At 37.5% G+C, this 10,036-nt stretch overlaps 1 protein-coding gene across 1 annotated transcript; it reads left to right on the top strand.

The window, feature by feature from the left end:
• Positions 1–708: 708 nt before the first annotated feature.
• Positions 709–6,995, top strand: imp4 (IMP U3 small nucleolar ribonucleoprotein 4). The gene is made up of 9 exons (XM_063897227.1): positions 709–837; positions 1,851–1,959; positions 2,048–2,131; positions 2,233–2,342; positions 2,882–3,014; positions 4,063–4,217; positions 5,511–5,605; positions 5,883–5,956; positions 6,638–6,995. The coding sequence occupies exons 1-9, from the start codon at positions 835–837 to the stop codon at positions 6,748–6,750; spliced, it is 876 nt and encodes a 291-aa protein (XP_063753297.1). The 5' UTR covers positions 709–834; the 3' UTR covers positions 6,751–6,995.
• Positions 6,996–10,036: the final 3,041 nt, after the last annotated feature.

Below are 10,036 nucleotides of genomic sequence, written 5' to 3'. Positions count from 1 at the left end.
TTTAAACAAATGTTTCTTCTCCAAACAAAATCATGTCATTTTTTCTCAGGAAGTCATTGATTGAACAACATCCGTCAACACATTGAATTGGTTGAACTCTATTTTTGTGAAAACAGTGTTTTTTCTCAGGGCGTCTTTATTAACAATATATACACAAACAAGTGAGACACACAATTATACAAAGACATGCGAATGAAATGCAAGTCAAGTCAGGGTTTCTACTGTTGTTTCAATGAGGGAAAACTGCACAAATTAAGGTTTTATTTTCTGGCACTTGGGGCAGATGAACAAGCTTAAATGCAAAACCTTTTGTATGTTATAAAATAAAACTACACAATGACCTGTCACGCTGCCTTGATAGGTCAAATGACTTTATTCCAATGCAAGTACATTTTGCTGTGGATTGTAGGCAGGTACACAGCGTTTAAACACAATCAATCTACTACAACCTAGGGTATTACCGGAGTCCTGAAAAAGTTTATGTTTACAACGCCTTTTGAAAGTGATACAAAAGAGATCCTTACACAGATAGTTTTATCCTAATGATCACATGACCATAACAGTTAGTGTATTGATTAAATCATTTGTGAGTAACTCGTTTTTGTGCTAGTTTGAAGCATGGATGTTTTAAGCATGGTTGTATGAAGTAAAACATCTGTCAAAATTAGCCGCCTACCGCAAGGCCGTTTCCTTGGAACTCGGGCTTTTATTTTGAAAAGCTTTAAAATCAGTATCGAGCGCTCTCATTGGCTCCTCTGTCTGCCAATGAAGGAAGCGCTTGTTCGATTGTCCTGCTTTCTCCATGTGAGTAGTGCTACATGCTAGAGAATCATCATGGTAAGTTTAAAAAGCCTAAGTCTTGAATCTTAACACGTATTTTATAACGTATTTTACATCTTTGTTTTGAACCTTGCATTAGCATTCGAGCTAACGATAGATGTTACTTAATGTATCATATGTGCGCGTGGTACAGTATCTTTATTCAATGTAAACATCACAGTCTGGTGCACAACGTATATCCTTTTTATCTTGCATTATGTATATGACCTATTATTTTATATATTGTTACGTAGATCACATAGCTAACTTAACAAGCTATCTATTTTTCTATCTGTATGAAAATGGCTCTTTTAGGACTGAACCAGAACTGCATTTAGAAATCCTGTTATTTACATTAGCCTTTATTATAAACCCAAATATCTTCTAAATGAGTATCAAAATCAAAATTGGTCGCTTATCATGGTGTATATTCCATGGTGTCATGATAAACCTCATTTTAAATTGATTCCAGTTTTATGACTTGGACTGCAAAATGTGGAATGAATACATCATTGAGATTATTTTATTGAGGGATTGATTATTATTGACATGTATGTTTAAAATGGTCGTCGTGTGTTTTTAGCAGGATCTTCAACAAACAAAGATATTTTATTAAGTCTAGATGATTATATGATTTTCTTACACTCTTAAATCAAAATTACACCTCTGCGATTTGAACATTGCACTAGCCCATATTGTGACTTCAATTCATTATGTAGCCCTGCTGACACTTCAATGTTGTTATATAAGTGTCAAATGCACACAATTTACACTTAATCACTCAATTTTGGCCATGGATGTGTAATTGTTAGCCTTTTATTTTATTACTAAAGTGCGCTTTTCTTCTCTATATTTGATAAGTTAGGCTACATTATTATGTATTATCGCATGCCTTTTTTTACCTGCTATGCCACTCTTTACTGTAACAATGTACATTTCCCCGCTGTGGGACTAATAAAGCTATTCAGATTCGAATGATATCGTTAAAATGACGTTAGTGTATTTGAGGATTTGGTGTAATATTATTCCAGCTTCGTCGAGAGGTGAGACAGCGGCGAGAGTACCTGTACAGGAAGGCCCAGGAGGACAGGCTCCGAACCATTGAGGAGAAGAAGCAGAAGCTCAAGGGAGCCCTTGATGGTGGGAATGCAGGATCATCAGTTCCATTGTCCCTGCGTGATCAAGCACTGATCCTGGTTTAACACAAGCTGTCCTTGTCCTTTTGCAGAGAATCGTCTCCTTCCAACTGAAGTACGCAAAGAAGCCCTCGAGCTGCAGAAACTCCTGGAGTACGACGATGAAGGCGCAGAAGGTTCGTGTTATAGTCCCCTCTTCTTTAGGCAGCATGCTCTCTGATGAATCAGTGCAGGCTTCAGTGTATTCATTGGCTCTGATTGGCTCTTGTTCCTGCAGGTGTCAGCTCCCACATGGATGATGAATATAAATGGGCCGGAGTGGAAGATCCTAAAATCATGGTGACCACATCCAGAGACCCCAGCTCCAGACTCAAAATGTTTTCCAAGGTCAGGACTTGCTTTGGTATAATGGTGCATACAAAGACACAGAAAGGAGAATATGTAGCACAAAATAGTACTATTATAAAAAAAATGTGAGAAACTGTACAGTAAAACATTATGAAATATAACATATACTACATTCAAAGCGGAGAGCTGTGCAGATTTAAAGAGAGCTAATGTGCAACATGTTGTGCAGGATTTACAATATTAAAAAGAACAAGATATAGTTCACAGAGCATACCTTTGACACGTATGTCTAACAATTCCACAGAAGAACAGAGAGAATTGGGGAAGTAATCCGCTGTAGTGGTGTCTCCGATGTTTATAAGCTCTTCCCTGGTGAAAGAGCTCGGTGTACTGAATAAAACAAGACAAAACAGAGCGCCCCAAAACACAGAGGCAGCCATCCACGGCGCCATCTTGCATGTGTATGGATCAGTGTCACTTTAAGTGTACTGGTATGGTGATATTAAAGTACACCCTGTTCTAGAGCGGAGTTAGAAAGAGAGCAGAGATTAAGTTGTGCTTAATGTCAATTGTTCCAGGAGGTAAAGCTGATGTTTCCCGGAGCCCAGCGCATGAACAGAGGAGGCCACGAGATCAACGCACTGGTGGGGGCCTGCAAAGCCAACAACGTCACTGACCTCGTCATCATACACGAAACCAGAGGACAGCCAGGTACGCACGCTCAGCTCAGTCTCATGTTTAGACATGATTGGTCGCTCTGGCTTTGATCAGGAGACTCCTCCTACAGGAAGCAACCAAAGCAGAGTTATCTCTGTTAGAGTGCTGCTGTTCTGAAGCACATTTTTCGGCAAACCTGGAAGATATCATGGCAAAGAACTCCCTCGACTAGATGCAATGGGAACAAACATTTATGAGAATCTCAGGTTTTTTTCATCTCTACATTTGAACTCCACTTTCATGATTTGTAAATGCAAAACATCAGAAGCTAACTTTAATGCTATAAACAAACTACATCGCGGTCACTAGACTGTTCATCTCTACAGCTTAGCACTGCACTGCAGGCGGCTAATGTTCGGCGTGATGACGTTTAGTCTGTTATTTAGCGACTTGTTAGCATCCACCGTTATTATGACACAGACGCTTCTGACATTCACCAGTGGGGTGTTTACAAGGGATGCACCGATGCTAAATTTCTTTGCCGATGTTAAGAATATAAATTTGGCCGATGTTTTAATGTCATTTTTCTCCCACTGTTTGCCAGGAAACACTAAAAAAATGTCTCGCTAAATGGTTTCAGTTTCAAAGGCTGAGGAAGTTTGTTAGTGTAACATCAACGGACTACGCTTGCCGCAGATGTATTTAGACTGCATATTTTAAGTTGATGGTTAAACTCACAAATATTTTAAAATGTGTAGGATTCAGGAGTAAGGTATGAAACACTATTTGATGGAGTGGTTACCTGATTAAATGTACGATTACGATTCTGTAAACAATTTCTTTATAGAGTACACTTAGTAGATTGGTTTGTTAGAGAGTATTTTAATGTGTTCTGTATATTTAATTAAGTTTAGATCCTCCTCTGAATATAGGTATTTTTTTACTGAGAATATGTTGTTTTTTTTACAAATGTTTATGTTTCTCTATTTTTTTTTTAATGCTGCTGTGACAAGATCATTTCCAAGATAAATAAACTGTCTATCTATTTATCTTAAAATCCAAGTAAATCAGAGGTCTTCTTTATGCTGTTTCTTACCTCCAGATGGCCTGGTGGTGTGCCACTTGCCTTTTGGCCCCACGGCATACTTCACCCTGTACAACGTGGTGATGAGGCACGATGTTCCCGACATAGGCACCATGTCTGAGGCCTACCCCCACCTCATCTTCCACAACTTCTCCTCGCGCCTCGGCACCAGGGTGAGTGCAGGACCATTGCACACATGCCATAGATAAATTCCCCTTCTCCAGGGTTGGGAGGGTCACTTCAAAAATGTATTCCGTTACAAATACTAGTAACCTGTGAAAAATAATACATAATCAGTGACCTATAATGAGTTTCATAATAAAAAAGTACCTGATTAATTTCCTTTATCTTTAGATTAGGAGCTTTTATTGTCATATGCACAGCAGCTACAGAGTAGATATGGCAATGGAAATCTTAAATATCGAGCTCCTCCAACAATGCAACATAATATATATAGAACATAAAACAATAAAACACATTTTAAAAATAAAATGAAAATAGTGCAAAAAGAAACGGAGTAGATTAAAATAGTGCAGATAAATTAAACTACACACAGCCGCGGACAAAATGAAGAGACCACCGCAGCATTATATTTTCTCTGGTTTTATTATTTATAGATATGTGTTTGAGTTAAATGATTATTATTATATTCTATAAACTACTGACAATGTTTCTGTGTTGGAATTCAACAGACACTGGACTGGCAGCCATACATGTAGAGATAAAGATTTAAGAAACGTGTGGAGTGGTCTCTTCATTTTTTCGGAGCTGTATGTGTAAGAAAAAAAATAGATAAAGTAAAAAATAAATAAATACAATATTTTCGGCTCAAGCGCAGGACTCTTCAATGCCACTTTTGGTGAGGAGAATGTTGTCAGTGACCAAGTAAATGCAGGAGTCTATAAGCATGTAAAGAGAATAAGATCGACAAGAGAATGTAAAATCAAATATTGTAAGTAAAATAAAGTACTTTGTATTGTAGTAATAAATAATACAATTAATACAGATGAATGATTTATGCTTATCAAATGCAATGCAGATAAATACTAGAGGAAATAAATATCAATAAGATGTTTTTTTACTTTGGTTCACCTGCTGAATTAAAAACAGAACAAATGAACCAAATAAAGTGAAACCATAAAGCAGATTCAGGCAGTAGGCGTATAGATTCACTCTTAAAGTATTAACCTACAGAACAGAACAGCTGACAGAGGAGAGAGAACATCTGATTTTACAACACACACTGTATGCTCTTTTTAGGTTTTAGTTACGCTGTAATCCTGCTCGAAATCCCAGATTTTTGAAAAGTTAACAGTAATCTGATTACATCTTTTTTATGTAACTGTAAGGGAATACAGGTACCTTCTTTTATTTTGTATCCGGATTATGTACTCCAGCTCCATGTAATCTGTTACTCCCCATCCTGTCGGTTTTTTGGGAGTAGCTAATGAGTTGTGCTCACGCAGGTATCAAACATCCTCAAGTATCTCTTTCCGGTGCCAAAGGAGGACAGTAGGCGGGTCATCACATTCTCCAACCAAGAGGACTTCATCTCTTTCAGGTCAGTGTGAAATAGTCGTTTACAGTAGCTAAATTTGGCAATGAACATTTTATGTATCAAGTTCCTCCTACAGTGCAACATACAATTGATTAGGATATAGAAAAAAATGCAAGAAGAAATAAAATAGGTGTTAGAGAGCCAATGTAATACTCTCTCTCTTCCATTTTTTGGTCCTAGTTCAATAAAGATAAATACAGTATAATAATACAAAGAAGTAAACATTAATCAATGTAAACAGTGCTAAGAGTTAAACCTTGTTCTTTTTATTTTATTACAGACATCACACCTACAAGAAAACAGACCACAGGAACGTTGAGCTGACGGAAGTCGGACCCAGGTTTGAAATGAAACGTAAGTAGAGTATGTGTCGATGGATTAGCTTAGCTGCGCCCAGAATGGGAGCAGGAGCACACATGCAGTCAAATACGAAAAGAAATCTTGTCTTCTCCTAACCACTTCTCCTCGACCTCAATGAAAAACAAAATGTGGTTGAGGAAAAGGGTGAGGAGAATACATCAGGAAATAAGAGAAGTGATTGCACTTACACTGAGCAACGTGTTTATGATGCGCCAACCCGTTATTGATGTGCATTCTCTGTGGTGAAACTACAACTCCCATAGAAAGACTACAAAGAGCGGCATCTATATACTTAAAGCTACTTATTGATTGTTCATGTGGGCTGGATAAAATTGGTCAAATTAAATTAATTAAAACTAAAAAAGTGAAAGGGAATGGTTGATTGCACCCCCCATCACCCTCCTGTACACTTGCTTTAATTAATGAGTCCCAATTAGTATGATGGTAGGACAGTATTTGAATCCATAAAACTACATGCGGTACTTGTGTGCATATCGCCATTCGATCATCTTGAATAGAAAACACCCCCCGGCTTGGTAAACATTATGAAATATTGACTTAGTATTTGACTTATGTTCATAGTTTGCCTTGTAGTTTAACATATTATCGAAAGTTTAAAACCTTTAATAATTTTAGCAAGTTGTGGCATATGTTAACCCCTTCTCTTTTGTGCAGTGTACATGATCAAACTGGGCACCCTGGAGAACGAGAGTACGGCGGATGTGGAATGGCGTCACCATGCGTACACACACACAGCCAAGAAGAGGAGGTTCCTCAGTGTGCAATAAAACTAGTAATGAAGCAGTTGTACAAAACTGTGCTTTGTGGACTATGTTTTATAGCATTCTTAAAATGATTATGTTGTTTTTGAAATGACAAGTGAGTTCTCTAAATATAACTAAATGATTGATCTTTTCAAGGAGAGGGTTTCACGGTCAAACTGCATCATATTCATCAAGACCAAATGCCAACTGTTCTCATTGTATTATAACTGTTGTACTATTTTAAAATAAAATGTGTTTCTTTACATTCATGCTGGCTCAATGGTGAGTTTTTTGTCCAAGGTGGGGAAAATAAAACGTTCTTACGTATCCATATTTGTATGAATAACAATGCAAGACCCCTTAATATAACTTTTCACTGAAACAGAAAAATAAATGTAGTTAATTTACATGAAATAACTAATCTAGGAAATCGCTCAAACCTAAAACCTTGCATTCTTGATCTCCTGAGGGGAGATGCAGCTGTTTCCAGACCATATTTTAAAATAAGGTTAGTGATCAAGACCAAACATCGTTGGGACTGTTGCAGAGGACATGACAGATGTTATGAGAAGAAATGCCTGGTGCAGTTTTGCACGTTCCCATGAGTGTAAGCTGTTCAGATCTCTGCATTTCTGATACTTCTGAATTATTTCCCCAGGGAAATATGGCTTATAGACAGAAAAGGTTCCTGCAGGACTGAGTTAGTTTCTTCATAGGTGTGTGCACTTAAGTGGCTTTGGATAAAAGTGTTAGTTAAATGTAATGTAAAAAGTCACTGTTGATCAGCCTTCAATGTGGAAGATATCACCCCAGCTATCAGGGCTAACTCGGGACCTAACTCGACTCTCAAAATGTTCAAAATGTTTACAGCAGCGGTTCCCAACCTGTGGTCCGCGGCCCGCTAGAGGGCCGCGAAAGCATTGCAAGTGGGCTGCCAAATAATTTGCAAAACATTATCATTTCTTTTTTTTCCAAAACTTAAATTGAAATTGATGGGGGGAACTTTCCCGCGGGACCACATTGATGATGGACCTGATTGGTCGGTTTTGGTAAAAAAAAAAAAAAACATCCACAGCTAAAACTATCCAAGTGTATAAGTAAGAGATAATGTGCAGTGAGGCGGTCCTTATGGGGAGAAGAACACCCGACAGGTTGATCAGGGAGCCCGACGTGAAGCCATCTCTTGCTCCTGGCTGCACCTACATGCTGTAAATGCAGCATTTTTTTTAGGCCTATTTATTTAATGTACTTGCTTTGGCTTGTTTTGATGTTTGGGTTTTTTCTGCACCATTGTATGTGTGATTTGACTCACAACATCTGATGCGTGTAACATATGTGCAATTGTTATGTATTAAGAATGCATTTCTCAATTCCTGAATGAAATCGTTATTCATTTGCCTACTGCAGACAGCCCCTCACTTTTTAGTTTCTTGTTTCTGTTTATTACTGATGGGCAGCTCCTTTTCTAAATGAAATAAGAAGTAATTTGAGAACTTTATTTAGCCTCCATATTGTTTAAAACATTTGTATTCTTAAGTGGGCCCTGAGTCGAAAAAGGTTGGGAACTGCTGACTTATAGAAAAGGTTTTCTCACACTGGGGACAGCTTTAAAGTTTCTCTTTAGAGAGAGTTGGTTTTTCAGGTTACCACTCTGAGAAAAAGTCACACTCACACTGTTTAAATTTAATTCAATTTAAATTCTAAATGTAAAGTTAATCTAACTGTTTTTAACTGTAGCTCTTGAACTGAAGGCTGCAGGTTTAAACATGTTACTCATTATATCACAAATTTTAAGTGTTAATAAAATGAAAATATTTATTATTATAAAACGTGATGAATATATTAAATATTATATAATATTAAAGCAGTTTAAAACTAACTAAAGCAAATAAATAATAAATGTAAGTCAAACAGTCTTTGTGTCAAAACATTTAATGAGAAAATAGAAAACAAGTTCTAATTGTAAAACTCAGAGCCTTAAAGCAGCAAGAATCACATTCACTGAGAACAGAGAAAAAACTAATGGCCATCAAAATGAAGTCAAACAATGAACATGAGATAATATCAGATTATATCAATGTTTGTTCAAACAAAACATGAATGTCACAAATGTAATTTATCACTTCTAATACCTAACATGTCTTAATATGTTCAAGATCACTTCAAGTAAAAAAATGTAATTAAATAAAAAGCAACTCAAACATTTCAATTGAACAAAAAGTGAATTAAAAACGATTCAGAGAAAATTACACACAGGAGGAATTACCGTGTTGGGCAACAAACATTCTGAACTCGATGCTCACTAAAGTAGCAACTGCACACCTAACGACAACACCTTGAAATACTTGTGGAACCTTATTCGATGTAGATTACATTAAAAACATGATTGGATTAAGAAGTCTAATATATGCAGACCATATTAAGAAATATATGTAGACCATCAAGGGATGCTTCTCTTCACAGATGTTCCCTAAACGTCTCATTTGAGGCAGCAACAGTATAAGGCTGCCTGTAAGTGTGTGAGGACAGCACAATACGCTGGTGGATTTTAAGGGTACTTCCTTTGGAGAAAGTCTTCCCGCACTGGTCACAGCTGCATATTTTCTCTCCAGTGTGAATAAACCTGTGCAATTCAAGTTTACTTGATCTTTTGAAAGTTTTATGACATTGGCCACAGCTACAGTGGGGCAAAAAAGTATTTAGTCAGCCACCGATTGTGCAAGTTCTCCCATTTAAAAAGATGAGAGAGGGCTGTAATTTGTATCATAGGTATACCTCAACTATGAGAGACAGAATGAGGAAAAAAAATCCAGGAAATCACATTGTAGGATTTTTAAAGAATTTATTTTCAAATGATTGTGGAAAATAAGTATTTGGTCAATAACAAAAGTTCATCTCAATACTTTGTTATATACCCTGTGTTGGCAATGACAGAGGTCAAACGTTTTCTGTAAGTCTTCACAAGGTTTTCACACACTGTTGCTGGTATTTTGGCCCATTCCTCCATGCAGATCTCCTCTAAAGCAGTGATGTTTTGGGGCTGTCGCTGGGCAACACGGACTTTCAACTCCCTCCAAAGATTTTCTATGGGGTTGAGATCTGGAGACTGGCTAGGCCACTCCAGGACCTTAAAATGCTTCTTACGAAGCCACTCCTTCGTTGCCCTGGCGGTGTGTTTGGGATCATTGTCATGCTGAAAGACCCAGCCACGCTTCATCTTCAGTGCCCTTGCTGATGGAAGGAGGTTTTCACTCAAAATCTCACGATACATGGCCCCATTCATTCTTTCCTTTACACGGATCAGTCGTCC

The sequence above is a fragment of the Eleginops maclovinus genome, chromosome 12 (assembly GCF_036324505.1).
Source record: "Eleginops maclovinus isolate JMC-PN-2008 ecotype Puerto Natales chromosome 12, JC_Emac_rtc_rv5, whole genome shotgun sequence".
Classification (NCBI taxonomy): Eukaryota; Metazoa; Chordata; class Actinopteri; order Perciformes; family Eleginopidae; genus Eleginops; species Eleginops maclovinus.
The sequence above is the reverse complement of the archived record's forward strand: the minus strand, read 5'-3'. Positions and strand labels throughout refer to the sequence as shown.